Below are 20372 nucleotides of genomic sequence, written 5' to 3'. Positions count from 1 at the left end.
ACCTGAATGCTGAGATTTCCAATTCCTAAACATTAACCCTAAGCATGAAGAACTTCTGTTTTATATAAATGAGGCGTAACCCTCACAGTGTTGAGAAACTGCCAACTCCTCAACCCACTCAATGTAGGCAAAATTTGGTCATCTCCATAGCACCAGTAGGTCAGGAATAAGTTCAGATCCAGTAAACACTAGAAGCTTCTAACTTTAAATTTCCAAAGGCTCTCTCAGTACTTCGAGTGTTGTGTACTTTGAAGGCTGTCTAGAACTACAGCCCAGACGCCCAGCAGCAGTGTTTTGATAACTAAAGCCATGACAACAGTAATATAACTGGCTGAGATATGGAGAGGCCAAGTCTATGAAACTTTTTCTCCTTTTGAGAGTGATTTCACTTATATCCATGTGTCAAAAATAGGGGAAAGCTGGGTATTCAATGAGCAGTGTGGAAGACAGAATCAGATGGTTTCTATTAATCAAGAATGTCTTCTACCTTGCTTGTCTGATGAACTTCTGAAAGTTTTCTGCATTCACCCCATCTTCTTCTTCCTCTTCAAATTTCTTCTTGGATTTCTTTTCAGCCATTTGTTCTGTTTCCTATCCAAAGCCCAATCCCAGAGAAAAACAACAAGATGAAACTGACTCCTGACAAATGAAGACTTCACAATTTGTTTTCACTACTCTAGGGTTAAGTTGTTGTAATGACATTTAATTCTTCCATGTACTTTTGCCACCTATAAACTTGATATATATTACTTCTGGTCATAATTCTGTAAGATGTTTTGAAATTCCCAAGTAACAGTTGCAGAGGAAATGTAAATTTTTATCATGTTTTTACTTTCTACTTACATAGCCCATTGAGAAAAGAGCTTTTTATAGTAAGTAGCTTAGTAACAACTGTTATCACACATGTACTTTAACAGACACAGTATTTTGTTGCATTAAGAGAGGAAAAAAATAGGTCTTGAAAGAGTCTGTCCTACTAGGTTCCAAATTGAATAAATGTTTTACTTATGTAAGACATAACAGGATTCTCAATAGATCTGGAGTAAATCACAGGTATGGGTTTAATGTGTTGGTATTCTACTAACCACTCCATGCTACTTGTGCAAGCCATTTAACTTTCCAGGCCTCAGGTTTTTCTACTGTAAACTAAGCATACTTTTCACCTCCCAAAATAATATTTTTCAATGTACTCTGAGCCTCTTGGATACAAGATACTTTGCAAAAATTCTAACTAAATACTATATTTCCTGGGCTTGATTGTAAAATGATGCCTCTGCATAAAATGTTTCAGAAAAGAAAGTCTAAGTTACTGAAAAAAAGATTATGTCACCATAGCAAATTCACAGTTCAAATTTGCTCTCAAATATTCATCTCACCATTGTCTAGATACATAGCAACGATAGAGATGCACGTGGGCCAGGATTCATCCCAGGTGTAACAGAGCTCAAAAGGAATACTATGTCTTTTGATAAGAGCTAACTATGAGCTGGGCATGGTGGTGCATGCCTGTGATCCCAGCACACAGGAGGATCACCATGAGCTCTAGGCTACCCTTGAATACACAGCAAGTTCAAGGCCAGCCTGGACTACACAGCAAGACCTTGTCTCAAAAAAAGTTAACTGGGCTGGGGATTTAGCTCAGTGGTTCTGCCGCCTGCCCCATAGGCGCAAGGACCCGAGTTCGATCCCTGGTACCAAAAAAAAAGTTAACTATGGCAACTGGGCCTGCTGCAGAAGTAATGAGTAACTTTTCAACCCAGTAGGTTGCAGTATGGGGGTCCCACTCCCTCAAACAGCAATGTATTGGGGATGATGCTGCTAAGAGAAAGGAGGCGGGACAGTGGTACCCACTTGTTTCCAACCATGTGGTGCAACTCAAGGCACAAGATGACTAGGTGAACGACTTACCTTGTTGTACACAACGATAAAGTCACCTAGTTGGTGGGCGAGGATTCTTCTGCGTTCTAGAAGAGCTAATCGTCGACTGGGTAATACCATTCTCAGTGAATGCTGCAGGTTACTTGATGCTCTCTTGAGGAAACGAACTACCAACTCCTGTAAATTAAATAGTCACAGAGGAAAGAAAACAGGGATTATTATCCTTAGCATCAGAAGACAAACTATGATGGGATTAAACAGATGTGAGGTGTATCATAGATTTTGACAAACAAAACCCAGAGCAAACATGTTAGATGTAAGAAAGGTGCAGAATGACAAAACAGAACAATCTTATTCTGAAAAGCTGACAATTAGAAAATTAAGGGCCGGGGATGTGGCTCAGTGGCACCCCGCCTGCCTGGCAATCACAAGGTCCCGAGTTTGATCCCCAGTACCAAAAAAAATTAAAAAATAAAAAATAAAAGATGCCAATCAAAAATTAAAATCAAATATGTATGCAAGTAACCGTTTAATAAGGTAGTAATTATAAAAGTACCAGGATACAAATGCAAATGGCATTACCACCATTCAAAGAGCAGGTATGGCTTCTAAAAGGGTAATTAGTTACAGTGTTTTGGGGAAGGGAGCAAAGGCAGGTAGTAGAAACTAGAGAGCCGATGACATCCTCAGAGAGGAGAAAGTAGAAAAAGAGTACAGAAATATCCATATGTACAGACACTCACCATCACCTGCCCCTGCCCCCACCTAGGCCACCTGATGCTCCCACCACCTGCACTGCTGCCCCAGGACACGTCGCGTGCCCTGAGGCAGAGCGAGTCCTATCCCAGGAGAAGGCCACAGGTCTGCTGACCAAGCTTTACAAATAGTACAGAGAAGAATCAGGAAAAAGAAGGGTAGATATATTAGAAGCATAAACAAATCCTCTGGAGAAAACAATGCCGCGGAGACCAGGGAGCAAAAGATTCCATCCCTGTCAAAGGCCTCCAAGAAGCTGGAGGTAGAAAGGACCCCTGGATCTGGCCATTCAGAGGATGATTTCAAGAGGACACTTTCAGTAAAGAGAATAGAAGGAGAACATGAAGAAATTCATGGGCAAGGAAGAATACAGGTAAATAGTACAAACTACTCATTTAAAATGCTTGATAAGGCCAGATATAATGGTGCATGCCTGTAATCCCAGCACTCTGGAAAACTGAAGCAAGAGGATTGAAAGTTTGAGACCAGCCTGGGCAACTTAATGATTTAGTAAGGCCCTGTATCAATATTCAAATAAATTTTTTAAAAGGTCTAGGAATATAGCTCAGTGCAAAGGGTTCAATCTCTAGTACAGCCAAATAAAGGAAAAAGAAGAAGAGCAAGAGGAAGAGGAAGAGAAGGAGGAGGAGGAGAAAGAGGGGGAGGAGGAGACTGGTGATAATGGAAAAGAAAGAACTATTGCAGTATTTCGAAAGGTAGACCTTTCCCCTCCCCAAGGATAAAGAAGTTTTGAGAGTTAGGGGTTGGCAAAGAGAGCACCATTTAATGGGAGGTCATTAAGGGAAAGAAAGAATACAACTCATTTATGATGGAAGGAAAGAATTTTGAAATCTGAAAAGATACTATCAGGTTATTTATAAGCAACACAAATGCTTCAGAAAGATTTTTTAGGACCAAGGGCCTTAAAAAGATTGTTGCTCCATAAACACAATACAATTACTTTCAAATGATGGATCTGGGGACCTTCTGTTACATGTTATGAGATAAAGAATCTTTAATCCCACTCTGGGCCAGAAAGGGCACTCTATATCTACCTTCCTCATGAGCAAGTCCACTGGGTCAGGGTTTGCTCTCTAGATACATTTTCAAGGAGGAAGTCATAGAACTGGTAGTAAAGTTCTGCAGTGGTGATCCTACATATTCTTACAAAGAGCCCTATGAAAATCCTGTGTAAATTCTAAGCTAGCATTTGCAGTGGTTATTCTCTTTTAAGCTATTTTTCCCTCTCTTGAGTTTTAGTTCATTCTCTTTTGGAGCCAATTTACTCAGCATAAAGGGAACAGCCTCATAACTAGAGGGCTGGATTTCCTAGTTCTACTCTGCTGTCTTTATTGTAGAGTGGTTTAAGCTGCTATATTAAAACATAATTTTTTCATAGAGGAGCAGACAAACTGACTCTCAAACAAGCAGTCTCAATTTTCCACTTGGAAAGAGCAGAGCTAACATTTTCCACTGATGGCTGAAGGATTATTCACAATGCACGAGGTTTTATCTCTGAGTTGTATCGCCTACTTTACATTCACAAGTTGTTTTCTGGGATAACCAACATGTTTTCATAAGCTGCCTCACAGACAGACTCGCCTTTCATAGGTTGAGCACTAAAAAAGTAGGGTCACCACTGAGTGGGATAAAGGATGCATCTTTCTCAGGCTTAAAGGTCCCTCTCATTGTGGTGGAAGATCCCTGTTGTTAAAGAGACTACGTAACCTCTCTTCTATTAGCTCTGACCCTACCAAAGAGCTTGAAGATCTCTGTCATTGTGATTCAAAACAGAAAAGCCTTCCTACAAATAACTGACATAGGGTCAAAATGATCATAAAAGTTTGATTCCAGTAATGTAAGAATTTTATAAAGTTATCACTAGTAAAGAAAAAAATGTTAAATTGGAGGACTGTATTGTGAAAGGGCCTGTGACAAGGTGTTGACCTTCAAATGGCTAATGTGACTTCTCAGGAGAGAAAAGAAACACCTGTGCCATGCAGAAACAAAGGAAGAACAAGTCATGTCCAACTGTAACATCTGGGTTCAAGTTCCAGTTTACCGCATACAACCAACCTGTGGAAAACCAGACCTAGCTCCTCTCTGTCTCTGTTTCCTCATCTCTGAAAGGGGGATGATCATTCCCACCTTAGAGAGTTAATAAAATGTGAGGTTGCTTAAGAAAGGGCTGCAAATTGTTATTCTTCTGGAAGCCTTTGCAGAGGGCTTAGCATCCAGTGACTAATCACTTTCCCTATCAGGGTGAAATAAATTGATGCCCTCCCTTCGTGGTGTAATGAACACGGCTCCAGATCAAAGATTTTCTTTGCATCACATTAAAGTAAGAGAAATCTAGAAACTTTACTATGCAATAATTCTTTCACCAGAAGAATATATTGCTTTTTAATAGAAAAGAGGAGAGAGAGGGAGAGAGACAAAGGGAAAGTCAAAGGTTTCCAATGAGAAGAGCCTCACCATCTGTTCATCCTCTTTGGCAGCCCAACTGGCACTGAACGTCTGACCTCCACTGGCTTTCATCAGGCGAGTTTGAACATGCTGGAGATAGGCAGAGAATGCTATTCGGGCCTGTACTTTGCTATAGAAATCCAAAACAACACACCGTTATGAGACAGAATGGCGAGGCTACCAAATGTGCACCTCCCTTTCTCAAAGTGGCCTTTCAGGATTCTTCTATTAGGATGGCTAAAGAATATGAGAACCACTCTAAATAGCACATGAGGTTAAAAGTTCTTTTTGTCCTACTGAAAGAATCAAAGATGGAGAGTCCCACTTATTTTCTCATTATTAGCGCAGGAAAAAAAGAAGACTAGAAACTCATGTTACCTACTCATCATGTTATCTCTGAACTTTTTAACAACCTTCTTGGGGGAATGGACAGAAGGACTGAGTCTTCATAAGAACCCTTGTAGGAATGAGGAGAGAGGTTCCTGGATTGGAGGCCCTGAAGGACATACTTAACAGATAGTACAAAAGTACTGGTTCTGCTCTGGCAACTAATATTTCTAGTGTACAAAAGCCTCCAAAGCAGGAAATAGATAAATCCTACAAAGGAACTTTTGAGACCAAATTTTAAGGTCATGCTTTTCTCAACTGCAAGTCGGGAGTGGCTGGAGCCCAGAACAAATGAATGAGGTCCAAAAGAGCTTGGCGTAGATGAACAGGCCAGCTGGGACGAGCCCAGATGTTCAGTGGGAAGAAGAAATCTTTAGGCCTGGTGGAAAGCACTGTAGCAACATCACCGAAGAATGCATCTGTCTTCTGCCTGGTGGTCTAGCTTGCAAACAAGGATATCTGATCAATCGATAGTTTGAAAGAGAGATGTTGATCTTCACTTTAGCTGCTAATTGTGGCAGATCTGTTTTCTTTCAGGCAAGATTTTGGTTACTTCAGCTGATCGGCCTTCTGACACTGCAGCCAAAATTACATCAGTGAAGATTAGGGCCCAACACAAACTTTGTTTACAATCCTCACACATGCAATCACTGACCGCTTTCTACTTACTGTCCCCTCAAGGTTTGGACAAAGGATTTGTCCAGGGAAAACTGGAAATCCTAAGAGGGTCCTGGTCCAGATTCTCTGTGTGTGCCAGAGGAGTGGAGGGCAGTAAAGTCAGTCTAGGGAGGCCTTGCTCTGGAGTTTCATGCATAATAATAGCCTTGGAATATGAACTCCAGATAAAGCCAGATCTTTGTTACTAACAGGAATGGTTTATAGGGGGGAGCACAATATGAATTTATATTTCCAAATGTTAACAAAGACAATAATATTCTTGTTCACCTGGGGAGCGTATACCACTTTCACCACCACTGTTTACACAAGCTTTACTTTCACAAGAATTGATTTTCAAGTTAAGGTAAATTTTAAAAATCCTTCAGTTTGGGCCAGGGATTTAGCTCAGTGGCATTATGTCTGCCTTGCAAGTGCAAGGTCCTGAGTTTGATCTCCAGTACCAAAAAAAAAAAAATTCTTCACTTTGGCCAACAAACTCACATGCACTATAATGAGCGGGAAATAAGTGTGCTTTAGACAGCTCCAAATGTGGCAGGATATCCAACTATATGGATTGGTCCCCTTATACTGAAACATGAAGGTCTTTTGGATATACGAATTATTGTTCCTAATTCGAGATTTCCAAACACTGTTTTGCTGCAAATCAAATATAAAAGTATTGAGCTTTTCATTTCTGTAAATCTTACTGAAGAGATCCCTGGGATGTTAATTCTGAGATCGTCTCAAAGGAGAGGGTGAGCTCGTCATCTGCAATAAACAACTCTCTCCTCTAAAAATGAAAGGAAAAGTAGAATGACTTCAGGCATATACAACCTGCTGCCTATAGGCTGCTTGCCCTCTTTCCCCCCTACCTTTGATAGGGTCTCGGTATACAGTCCAGTCTGGCACTGAACTCACAATCCTGCTTCGGCCTCCTGAGTGCTAGAATTATAGGCATTTGCCACCACATTTAGCACCATTTAAAAAAAAATTTTAATAAAAAAAAAAGAAGTTTTGTCACATATATGTTACTTATATTACATATTTCCTATGTGGCCCCAGATAATTCCTTTCCACTCCATGAGACCCAGGCAAGCCAAAAGTTTGGACATTCATGATTACATCAAAATGAACTTATTTTTAAAAACCAACAGGCTGCATACGACAGTCCTCAGCATACGACACACACAAGGAGGCTGTGCCTGCAGCCTTGCCTTGTCTGTCTCCAGGGCTGTTGTGGCCACTGGGATTCCCCATGGACAATGGGCAGCTTCGGCAAAAACAGTCTGAGAGCCACTGATTTACACTAATATACTCTGCAATGACAACAGTTTACTCATTGAAAGTGAGATCCCTAAGATTTATTAAAAAATAGTTTATTTCTATCACAGCTAGGGAGAATGTTATTGCTGGAAAGGAACTCAGAATACAGTCCAGAACTTTTCAAATACTCTAATTTTTTCCCCCCTGGTACTGGGGATTGTACTTAGGATCTTGTTCTTGCTAGGCAGGCATGGTGCCCTGGAGCTACATCCCTGGTCCCAAATATTCTATTTTCAATTCACTGGAAGCTTTTTGTCTCTCCATGAAATAGTTTGAAAAACCCCTATTTGCCCTCTACTTTGGCTTGACAGAAAAGGAAACTGAGACCTAGAGAAGCTCTCTGACTTGCCTATGGTCACAAAGGCTAGAAGCACTAAAAGAACCTGGGCTCAAGTATGCTGACAGAGTTGGGACCTGTTCTCATTCTCCATGACACTGTTCTAAGCCCAACGCTATCCTCCCAAGGCCCCATGTCACACCTCTAATATAGAAAATAAAGGCCATCGTTCATAAATACTAAACTTCCTTGCTCTACAACTTCTATTTACCGCGCTCATCCTATAGCCCTTTCTTTCTCATAGGGAGAGATACCCCTCCACTGGGCCTCTTACCACCTTCCTTTAGGGCCCATTCTCTGGCAATATATCTATTTCTGTATCTCTAATCCTCTGGCCATGAAATCCTTCCCTTAGTCTATAAATAAGCTCCAGAATCCCTATTTTTTAAAACCACTTCCTCTTAGCTGGCTTTCTCTCTGGTGTATTCTTACCTTCCTTGCACTGTCAAAACCTTCTGAAAAAGTTACTTCACACTTGCTTTCTTATTTCTTTAGCTCACAATTGTTCTTTTATCCACACATTTGGTCCTAGGTTACAAATCCAGGAATCTTTTCACTCCTTATCCTAACTTGGGGATCGGAGACACTCTATAGACTTGAAATTCTCATCTTGTAGCTTTCACCATACTACTCCCTCCCACTTTTATGCTATTTGCTATTTATAGGTCTTTTTACTGACCTAGTCATTAAATAGTGGTATTTCCCAAGACTTCAATTGCTTCCTTTTCTCCTTGTTTATGCTTGCTAAATTAAATAGAATCAACAGTCTCATCCACACTGAGGGCTTTAACTATTAACTGTGTAATCCTGTTCAACCCTGACAGAAAAGCTATACTTTCACCGGTCAGCCCAGAGCACTTCTTCCTCATTATGTCTCAAAGGGAACCCATAATTTCTATCAAGAAACAATCCTATGCTCCTTGTATTGGCTGACAGCATTACCCAGTTGCCACAAGTGGAACACCTCATCTGTCAACTTTACCTCGAAAATTTCCTAAGCCCATCTCAGTTTTCTCATCGCTATGGTCACTGTTCTCGTCAATGCCTAAACACCTTCCTGGCTCTGAACAATTCCAACTGTCCCTAATTCACCTCCCTGTCTTTAGTTTCTTCAGGCATTAAGCACTATTCCACAACGGAGCCAAAATTTACTTTTTAAAACAAGATTTAACTTTGTCACGCATCTGCTTAAAAAGCATCCAGAAAAACAGTAACAACAACAACAACAAACTTCCAGGTTCCCCTTAAGGCTCTTTATGATCTACCAACATCCAGTTTTTAGTCTTCTTACCATACTCTTCTGCCCACATAACTTCTCTGATCTAGTCTGTATTTTGTAACATGGCCAGCTCATTCCAATCTCAGGACCCATGTGTGTTCTGTTCCACCTGGAGTATTCTGCAACCCGGCATCCATGTGACTGACCCCTCATCATTCAGAACTCACCTCAAAAACTACCTTTTCAGGCCTGAACCCCACAACTCCAGTAACCCTCTCCTCAATTACACCTAAACATGACACCATTTTGCTTTGTCTTAACTGCATTTCTCATGGCCTGAAACTACTTTATTTCTTTTTTAATTGAGTCTTCCCTGCCAGACTACAGACTCTACAAGCCTGTCTGTCCCCACAGTAATACAGAGCCTACTGTAATTCTTGGCAAAGATCAGGTTCTCGATAAATATTTGTTGAGGGACAAATAAATGCCTATACTATCATCCTTGTGCCTTTATTTCACCTATTTACCTAGCGCTCTCCTACACATACCTGTCACCCCCAGCTCTCCTGAAATCCTACTCATCAGTAGAGGCCTCATTCAAATATCCTCCTCCATGACACCTTTCTAGCCCTCTCACTGGTGACCACCCATTCCTCTTTCTGTGTCCTAAGAGCACTTTACTCCTATGGGGGTCAGAGCTCCAGTCCTTTAAGGGTCTCCCACAATAAATGACAAGCTGCTTGAGCTCTTTGTCTCCATCACTTTATGCTCTTGATGACTGACACTAATGTTCACCACATATTCTTAGGCCAATGAGACCTGGGTTTGGAGTGTGGGTCTACTTTGGACGAGTTACTCAGCCTCTCTAAGGTTCAGTTTCTTAATAAGAGCAGTGTCTAATTATAGTCATTAGTTCATGGGACTTCTGTGAGTATTGAATGGAAAGGACTGTGGAGTCATTAAAACAGTATTTGGTACACAGGACAAGTTATCTAGTCTCATTTTTACTACTATAATTACAAAGGGTACCTACCTTAGATTCCCATTATCCTGCAGAATCTGCATCAGGTTAAAGTTAGGCTCTGGCTCCTGAGTCTCAATCTTGCAGCCCTGTTCACCTTTATTATTCCACACAGGAACTTCCATGGAATTTTCTTTGGGTAAATTTTCTATCCCAATAGTCAACGGGGGTGCAAATTTGCCTTGATTTTCTGCAAGAGACTCTGCAGACTCCTCCTGGGAAGCTTCCTGTTCTTCATCTTCATTGTCTAATGCAACTTCTTCTTCTTCCTCTTCACTCTCTGCCTCAGTTTTACCATTCATTTCAGCTGGCTGGGTAATCACTAAATGCGAAGAATCACTAATGTTGCTGAAAAAAGAATTAAAATTTCCTCTCTCCCAATACCTTCCTCTTATCTTTTTACATAAAAACCCAATTCTAAATCAAACCACAGAAAAGGCACAAAATTAACAGCAATTACATGTCACCCTCTAATATTTAAAAACCTATCAGTGATCTGTATTAGAACCAATACTTCTTATACCAATGACTCTCTCACAACTTAAGACAATCCCCCTATTAACCACGAAGAGAAAACTATATTGTGTTACAGGTTTTTAGAAAGCACCTTTCATGGAGTTCCCAAAACTATTAGGTATTTGTATAGTGGTAGAATAAGAGCAAGAGTCAACATGTGTGTGCTTCAGCTATTCTTCAACATAAGTGTTAATAGAATGGAAGGTTTAAAAATTTTATAATCCTTTCAAAACTGAGTTTCAGAGTAAAAGACTATTCCTAACAAAATTAAGTGTACTCAATCAGGAAAGTTCTGACTCATTAAGTTCTGAGAAGAAAGCTCTGGCAGAATCCAGATTATGCAGTTTGGTGAAAGGTCACTGGGAGGTACCTGGGTATTTTGGCTTTAGTGCCCTCAATCTGCCACTCCGCCGTCTATGTTTTCGCACCTCCAGAGACAGGAGTTTTCTCTCGTAAAGAGCAGCATGCAGCTTGGCCTTTGAATTCACACTCTCTACCTTCAATTCTGGCATTCCATCAGTGGTCATTCTAGGGCAGAAACAAGATGACAGCTTGTGAAAGTTCTCTCCTTCAGTCCAGGGCTAAGCTCGACGGCACTCTGTTCAGATGACAGATTGGGCATGGCTATGCTTATGAATTTGAAGGGTTTGACTGAGAAAGGGGAATATTGGGATCTACAGTAAATCCTCACTAATGGCCTATCTGAATTTGTGAAGTGTTCTGAACAAAAATTATCTGAAGATAATGTTTAAGTACCTTTAAGCATTGATATTATTAATTTACTAAAACGGTCGTAAAGTGCCACTAATACTTTATAAAAGAATACGTAACTAGGAGATATTAGTAACATTTTAATTCTTCAACTGCATGATGGCAAAAGGTGTTTGTTTTATTGTTATTAATCATAATTTACTGAGAAATATGTAACATCCCTTTGAATGCATACAATAAACTCAGATCTGGCAGAGGCTGCGATGGGAGACAGCAAGTAATCTGTGAATGTAGTGCATAGCACGGGGCTGAGACTCACAGGGGAACCGTGTCAGTGAAAAGTTAGCAAGACTGGAGTCTCAAGCACCCCAACGTGAGGACCTGCCAAGGCTCCAGCCCCCATTCAGATCCTAGTCAGCTCCAGGAAGAGGCAGGAGATGTGGCAGAGAGCCTCCAGGTGTAGAGTACAGGTCAGAAGTTAGCCTCAGAGGCCCAGACAAGGGAAGGCAGGGACAGAGGACAAGGTCAAACGCAGGTCCTGCGTGAGAAGTGGGATGGGGAGAAGAAGCTGGTAACAGCTACAGGGGCACTAAAGTAAGACAAATTACAAATTAGCTAGGTGACTGACAGCAGGCCCAGTCAGGACAAGGACTAGGCCCACAGAGATAACCAGGTCATGAAAGAGAAAGAGGTTCTGGGTAACTGGGTCAGACAGAAGGATCCGTGTCACCGGCTAACTCTACCTTCTCAGGACTCAAGCGCTAACTCAAGATCTCTGAGCGCGGTTTGGAATGCAAAGCATATTCCTTGTGAAGTCAAGGCATCATCCTACGTCCCCTGGGAGTTTTCAGTCTCTGAGCAAGATGGAAAGTTTATGTCATTTAGTCTGTTTAGGTCTTTCTTTTTTCTCTTTTTTTGTTGTTCGTTTTTTGAGACATGGTCTCACTATGTACTTCAAGCTGGCCTTGAACTCACTATGTAGTTTAGGCTGGCCTCGAACTCGAGGCAATCCTCCCACTTTAGCCTCCCTAGTTCTGGGATCACAGGTGTGACCCACCATGCCCAGCTTGTTTAGGTCTTTCTGAGAGGGACTTCTGGGTGGACAGGGTGAATGGCCAATATTCTGGAGGCTTCCCTTCAGAATAAGACCTTGAGCCAAGACTAGGGAGGGTACTGACACTGACACTGGGGAAGCAAATTAATGACCTTTTTTTTTTTTTTGAGCTGGGATCTAAATTTCTCAGGTTGGCATCAAACACCTGAGTTCAAGTGATCCTCCTGCCTCAGCCTTCCAAGTAGCTGTGACTAGAGGCATGTATTGTATACCCAGCTATTAATAAACTTTAAAAACAATTGGAATCTATTTTTTGTCATAGTCCTAAAGACTGAACCACACACACGGAGCTATGGAAATAGATATTTAGCCAATTAAATAATATAGGAAAAAATATTTGATTCAAAAATCATTCAAACTACTTGATAATATCTAGACAACTTGGTCAAACTTAATAATTGTACAGGCAAACATGACATTTTTATCCTGATGCTCACAAACATTCCTCTTTCCAAAGACATGTCTTTTAAAAACTTATATGATTTGAAATAGTTGAATGTTTTGGAACATTCTAATTGAAGGGGTGGAAGTTAACTGGACCTGCTAATAAACAAAAGCTCAGTTCATATGCTCATGAACCACGTCCATTACATATACAAAAGTGTCTCTGCCTATGTTGCCAAGAACATAATTCTTTAGGAAAAAGATTTTTTTAGGGTAATTATTATTCAAAACTTGATAAGAGGCTTCTGAAAGTATGAATCCGAAAAGCTCAGAGATCTGGAGAGGCTACTAAGAAGCTCCTTCTCTATGGATATTTAAAATATCGACTCTGAGCTAAGGGACGGTGGACAGACAGATAAATCCAAACTAACACAGGGATGGAGGACATGGAAAGCTGGGGGTTGTGGATCTGAGTTATGTGAGGCCATGGACCATGTTCTTCTTGTTGATCACTGTGTCCATGATGCTACGAGCCTGCCCAGCACACAGACAGCATGGCATAAATACTGTTCAATTACTATTTCAATTCTCTATGAATAACCTGTAATTTTTAGCTATATCTATTCTGCATTTCTTTTTCCAACATTTTATTATGAAAATATTTAAATTAAGAGAACAGTTTAAAGAATTATAAGCAAGCATTTGTATACCTACCTACCACCTGGTTTCTACAATGAACTGTATTTACTGTATTTGTCTCATCACACACATATATATCCAATCCTCCTCTATCTACGCATCAATCCTTTTAATTTTTAAAGCATTTCCAAGTTGCAGACAAACACCAGTGCACTGTCTCCTTTAATGGTTCAACATGCATATCATTATTATTTAGAATTCATATTGTTATAAGAATTTCTGTGACCTAAAACTTATAGTGAAATATTCAAGTACTAAATGTCCATTTAATGAACTTTAACAAATGCATATAATGATACAAGTCAAATTCCAACACTACTGTCATCTTAGAAATTTTTCCTGTCCCTTCCCAGCCAATCCTTCTCTAATGCCTTAAATTGCCATCATTGCTCTGAATTTTTCATCAAGTAAGTTTTGAATGATTTAAAACTCTACCCAAATGAACAGTTTAGTGTGAACGCTTTTGTGTAAGCATAATCTGTCCACCATGTATCAATATTCATCCTTTTTAATTGCAGAGTAGCAGGCCATGGTCTGAATGAAACACAACATTCAGAGTGTATCTACTCTCTTGTTTTTGGACACCTCGGTTGTTTCTTGTTTTGGAATATTATGAATAAAGTTACTATGAACATGCCTGTACAAATCATTTTGTGATTATGTTCTTTGTTTTTCCTGGGTAACAATTTCAGAATGGAAGTTGCTAGGCTTTCTAACAAACTGCCAGACTCTTGGTCTCAAGTCCTTGTCCTAGTTTACACCACTAATGCCGATTTATCAAACTTCTGTTAGCTCTGTATGACACATGGTTTTGGTCAGTCTAATTTTAGACATTCTGCTATGTGGTTAGTGGCACATCACGGCTTTAATTTGTAATTCTCAGATGTCTAATGTTTTAACCACATTTTCATGAGCATGTTGACTATGTATCTTCCTTTTGGAATATCTATACATATATTTTACCCAATTGTAACTGGATTGTCTAATAATTGAGTTGTAGATTCTTTAGATTTTCTAGATACTAATCCTCTGACAAACATCTGATGAACATCTTTGTTCAGTCTATGGTTTGTGTGATCATTTTTCTTTTCTTTTTTGTGGTACTGGGAATTGAACCCAGGGTCGTCACACTGTGTTATATCCCCAGCCCTTTTTAACATGTATTTATGTATTTTTTGAGACAGGGTATTTCTAAATCATTAAGTTGCCCAGGCTGGGCTCAAATTTGTAATCTTCCTGCCTCAGCCTCTCTGAGTGCTTGGGATTACAGGAATGCATCACTACACCCAGCTCCTAATCATTTTCTCAATAGTACCTTATGATTAAGTTTTTAATCTTGAGGAAATCTAACTTATTTTTTGTTGGTTTACTGGATTTTGTATCACATATAAAAAAACTTCTGCCCAGCACAAGACAAAAATATTCTATATTTCAAGTAGTTTTACATAATACCTTTTATGTTTATGTCTATGAATCATCTCTAATTTTTGTAGCAGATGAGGGTTGAGGTTCATTTTTTAAAATATGATATCCAGTTGGTCTAGCTCCATTTGTTAAAAAGAGATTTCTTTCCTCGCTGAATTGCTTTGGGCCTTTTGTTGAAAATCAAATGATCAAATAAAGGATGACCGAAATATACTGAATATTTAAATTTAAAAAAATGTATTACAGTAAAAGACACATTGCCATTAGTCTCCCTTCCAAATACTCCCCTTGCTTCAAACAAACTTATCCCATATCCTTCTTACCATTTTCTGGAAGTTCTCTTGGTGTCTTTATGGGGTGTGATAAAAACTATAGTGAATGCTGCTGTTAAGTGCCATCCACCATAAAGGCAAGTTCATTAAACTACAGTGTGGCCTCATCTACCTTATTTACTAAATTTGGCATGGTGCAACTTCTGGCTCTTCCCCAAAGTCAAAATGACCATGAAAGATAAATATTTTGAATGAATTAAGGACATCAAGGCAGCCACAACAGTGCAACTAAAGACATTCATGAAAGAGGACTTCCAGAACTGCTTCAAAAAATGTCAAGATCAATGGGGTGTGTTCAAAGTGAGGGGAATATTTTGAGGGGGGTTAACAGCAATGTCTTTTTTACTGTAATAAATTAAAAAAAATTTTTTTAATTTACAGTATTTATTGATCACACATAATTAACAATGTGGGTCAGTTTCTGGGCTCCATCCCCCTCCCCCCAATAATGTTAAACCAACCTTGAATTACTAGGGAAAATGTCAGTCATATGTATTATATTTTTCATATACTGGTGGATTGATTGACTGATTAATTCATTGAGACAAGATCTTGCTAAGTTGCTAAATTGCTCAGGAAGGGCTCAAACTCCTGGGATTAAGCAATCCTCCTTCCTTAGCCTCTTACACTGCACCTGGCTAGGTTTATTAATAGTCTTAATAAAAAGTGTGTGTGAATCCTCCTGAAAGATATTAGCTTGTAATTTTCTTCTTTTTGTAAAATGTCTCTGTCAGGTTTTTTAACATAGTTATGCTAGTATCACAAGAAAGAGCTGGAAAGTGTCCATTCCTGTATTTTTAAAAGAGATTGTGTAAGGTTGGTGTTGTTTTTGCTCACATGCTTCATAGAATTCACTGTAAAACCCATGAGTCTGGAGTTTTCTTTGTAGAAAGGTTTTTGAAAAGAAAAAAAAAAAAAGAAAAAGAAAAAAAATGAAAAAAACAAAAAAACAAAAAAAAATTAAAAAAAAAAGAAAGGTTTTTGAATACAAATTCAGTTTTCTGAATAGATAAGAGTACTCTGCAAAATTTCTATTTAGGCTTTTGTCAGTTTGGGTGTTCTCTCATACACACAAGGAACTGAGTCATTTCTCCTAAGCATCAGAGTAACAGAAAGGGTTGTTACTAGTATTCCCCCACTTACTATGCATTTTATATCTGTTGCATCTGTATCTTCTCTATCTGAACTCGATACAGTACTCAGTAGTCTCATTTTCCTCAACCAGTTTACTTGGATTATTTATCACTTCTGATAGCTTTTCGATGAATAAATGTTGAACTTCATTAGTTTTCTTTAAGATTTGTCTTTTATGGAATTGATCAGTGCCCTTTATTATTTCCTCTCTGCTACTTACTTTGGTTTACTCTGCTTTTTCCTAGTTTCTTAACAGGGTCATTAAATCAATTATTTTAGTCCTTATTTTTTAAATATAAGCATCAAAAGCTATAAATTTCTCTCAAAGCACTACCTTACTGCATCCCACACATTTTGACATTTTATTATCGAGTTCAAAATAGTTTCTCATTTTGTTTGTCCTTTCTTCCTTGATTCATGAATTATTTAGAAATGAGTTGCTTCTTTCTAAATATTTGGGGATTACAAATATTGTTCTATTTTATTGTATCTATTGTAATTGATGTTCAATTCCACTGTGGTCAAAGAACATACTTTGTAGTAGTTTGATCCTTTTAAGTATAGTTAAATTTGTTTCATACTCTGGTATATGGTATCATGTGCCAGGTTTCATTTGTTTATACCTCAACACCACCAAAAAGCCCCCACTGGTGGCAATACAAAATGAGTTCTACAAAATGAAGAAAGGGGGCCGGGAATTTAGCTCAGTGGCATTGTGCTTGCCTTGCAAGCACAAGGTCCTGAGATCGACCCCAGTACCAAAAAAAAAAAAAAAAAAAAAAGAAGAAGAAAGGACAGAACCTACTGATTTTTAAATATTCTTATTGTTTATGTTTTTCTCTTTTCCCCTAATTCCCAAGTTGATAGCAATATACTCTTAATTATATTCCTTTATTCCTAAAAACTAGAGAAAATGTATAAACAAAGTATAACTTTCACTTAGCTAGAAACTTGATTTATTTCAGTTTTCCCTTAATTAAAAGGCAATCATAATGCCTTCTTTAGAAGAATTAAGACTTGTACTTCAAAGGGCTTAGATAAGAAACAAAGTTTATTTTAATAGACTTTAAATGCAAAACAAAAAACTAGATATAAGCAGTTTCTTACTGTTGTCATATTATTTTTTAAAAGAATATACAGCACAAGGGGACATCTGTAATGTCTCAAACTCTTTATAACCAGAAGATGTGTTTGGGTTTTAAGAGTTTTTGTGGTAGCTGTAGTCATCTGTGAGACAAAGCCACCTCAGCCTTTCCTCTAAGACCTTTCTCTACTCTGCGCAAACAAAACGCCACAGGTGTTTTACATACCTCCAATTGTGTGGCAGACCAGAAGCAGGTTCTGCTCATCCCATAAGGCGCACAGTTACACACCTCAGGTATGTCAAAGCCAAAACATAAACTTACTTGAGTCTAATGTGGCAGTAGTCTTGAAATTTCACTAATCCTCTGGTCTCCCTCACATAGACAAACAAGAACAGTATTATTGTCAATTAAAAAGATAGTCATGTTGTTATAAGGGTAAATTTCATAGTTTGCAAAAAGTGCCACAGAATACTTTTTCAATAGAAAACATTTTTATGTTAGTATTCATGCAGAGCCAAACTGAAAATGGTTATATAAAGTAGTATGCTTAGTCTGTGCATGGTAACACACTATGCACATGGAAAGACTCTCAACTTTTAGAAATCAGTTACCGTGTTCTTCCTGTCAATAAGCTTCTTCTTGTGTTCCCCCTATAGAAATAGAAAGGACAACTAGGTTAGAGGATGGTATTTGGATATTTACTCCGGAGTTCACACACACAAGCACTCCTAAAATTTTGATTATAGAAAGTCAACATGAAATAAGGTCAGAGAAGGCAAGTGAGAACATCCTCAGAGAAAGGTGGACCAGTTAGCTGAAGGATCAAAGAAAAACAAAAAGGAAAAGGCAAGAAATTCTAGGAAGGAAAAAAAAAAAATGGTAATGATGACTTGCATTTTCTGTCTCCTTCCAAAGTAAATCATACTTACTGCTCACAACAATCGTGTGAAGAAGGTTGTTAATTCGCCCGATTTATATAAAGGAGAAGGATAAAGTGATGCTGCAACCTCCAATGGTCAGGGTTTAAAGGGTTTACATTTGAGCCCAGGGCTTAGGCCTCAGACAGCAGAGCTGTTCTCCTTTCAATGAACTATTTTAGGAAAGGAAACTAAGCTCGATTCTCATGAGTTCCAAAAGGATATTCACCAGAAACAGACTTTCCACAACTGGAAAAAAAAAAAAACTCTGTAAAGAAAGGGATGGTCTCCATTGTTTCTAAACCAGGGTCGGGCTCTAACCACAGGAATTGAGCACCATACATGTTTAAATGGACTTTTTTTTTCAAACATCATCTCCTCAGTCAATTTCCTTTCATTTAACACTTAGGGAGGGGGTCCCCAGTTTTAAGTGTACGTGTATGTTTAGCTCAGCCCAATTTTACTATCCTTGTAGGTTCATGTGTCTATCAGCACAGCCAAGATACCGAACAGTTAAGGACCCCATAAGGACTTATAGAACCACACACCTCCTACCTAATCCCTATCGCCCAATAATCTGTACATTCTAAAATGCTGTTTCAAAAATGTGATGTAGGGCCAGGGATTTAGCTCAGTGGTGCTGCTGCCTGTCTTGCAAGTGCAAGGCTCCCGAGTTCGATCCCCAGTACCAACAAACAAACAAAAAAAGTGGAAAAATGTCATGTAAATACACAGCACATTCCTTCTGATCATTTTTAAAGAGACAAAAGCAGTATAGATTGTATTTATAGAAAATAAGTGAAAAGGTTGTCTTTACCAAGATGTTTTGTCTTGCCTTTCCTATATCCCCGCTAATGTCTTGATATTGTCACAGTATCATCACAAAGTCTCAAGATGACTTTAACTTTTTTCATCCAGATAACAGTTTTCTCCAGTAATTTGCAACTGCATCTTCACATTACAATCACCAGGCAGCTTTTCATAAGGATCACTATAGTTCACTCCCTTCCAGGGATGAGGGTAGGGCATAAATGTGATTTACAAGATCCCCAGGGGATAGTAATGTGCAGTTAGGATTGAAACTACTGCCATCCAGCAAAACACCAGGGCAGATACTGTTTGACAGTGCAGGATGGGGGGGGGGGGGGAGGGGCTGAGGATAGGGGAGATGGCAGAAAAATTAACCGAACACAATTCAATTTGAAAGAGAAAACAACAATTCAGATTAAAGAAAAGAGATTTAGTGGAAGACAGAAGGTCTTAGAACAAAAACAATTTCCTGTTTTCAATGCATATTTTTGTGTGTGTGCCTACCATCTGGTAGGTTCTCAATACTAATAAAGATGAACAAAACAGAATTCACTCTTAAGGGCAAACCTATAAAGTCAGTGAACAGATATTATAATACAATCTAGGAATCTAAATCAGACTGAAAGATAAAAGGATTGGGCATATTCCCTCCTAGTCTAGGTTAGAGGAGGAAAACAGAGGTAGAAATTAGGGATTGTCTGTAGGCCATTCTAAGAGAAGGGGAGGGAGTTTGTAAGAATTAGGAGATATGAAAGAACAAGAAAATATGGCCTAATAGGCTATGGGTTGGTATGGAAAAGCAGATATTAGGCTAAAATAGTAGGCAGGAGTAGGTCATGAGGGCATTTCTTTGTTAAACAGGGAAATTTACGTTTTCTTAATCAAAAGTTTTCACAATACTTTATAATCACGAGTTATTAACTGGGTCCTGAAGAAAAAATGCAGGGAGTATACCAACTTGGATTGCAAAAACAATTATATCCTCTCACTGGAATTTAGCATTTCCTCCAATATACATGTAGGAAACCATCCATAGTAGTAGATTAGTGCAGCTTCATTATCAACAGAAACATATCTCTCTCTCTCTTTTTTTCATACTACTTAGAATTGTCACAAGTATTTCAAAATATCAGTACTTATTCTTGAAATTGTGGTAGTTATCAGACCTGCTGTTAGGCCTTGCTATTTAACATATTAATTG

General features: G+C 38.8%; 1 protein-coding gene across 24 annotated transcripts in view; it reads right to left on the bottom strand.

The window, feature by feature from the left end:
• The window catches only part of Ttll5 (tubulin tyrosine ligase like 5), a 300152-nt gene that overhangs the window by 164604 nt on the left and 115176 nt on the right, over positions 1-20372 (bottom strand). For all 24 annotated transcript variants that reach the window (XR_015444939.1, XR_015444938.1, XR_015444940.1 and 21 more), the window contains 6 exons: positions 18056-18094; positions 10931-11088; positions 10057-10366; positions 5110-5230; positions 1909-2055; positions 488-591 (listed from right to left, as the gene is read on the bottom strand). Coding sequence is in view for 18 of the 24 variants with exons in the window: in XM_087195100.1 (XP_087051226.1) it covers positions 488-591; positions 1909-2055; positions 5110-5230; positions 10057-10366; positions 10931-11088; positions 18056-18094 (879 nt within the window). In the remaining 6 variants the exon portion in view is untranslated. The remainder of the gene's footprint in view (positions 1-487; positions 592-1908; positions 2056-5109; positions 5231-10056; positions 10367-10930; positions 11089-18055; positions 18095-20372) is intronic.

Source organism: Heterocephalus glaber, unplaced genomic scaffold (assembly GCF_053883595.1).
Source record: "Heterocephalus glaber isolate CG9 unplaced genomic scaffold, H.glaber_assembly_v1.0 deba00001608, whole genome shotgun sequence".
Lineage (NCBI taxonomy): Eukaryota > Metazoa > Chordata > Mammalia > Rodentia > Bathyergidae > Heterocephalus > Heterocephalus glaber.
The sequence above is the reverse complement of the archived record's forward strand: the minus strand, read 5'-3'. Positions and strand labels throughout refer to the sequence as shown.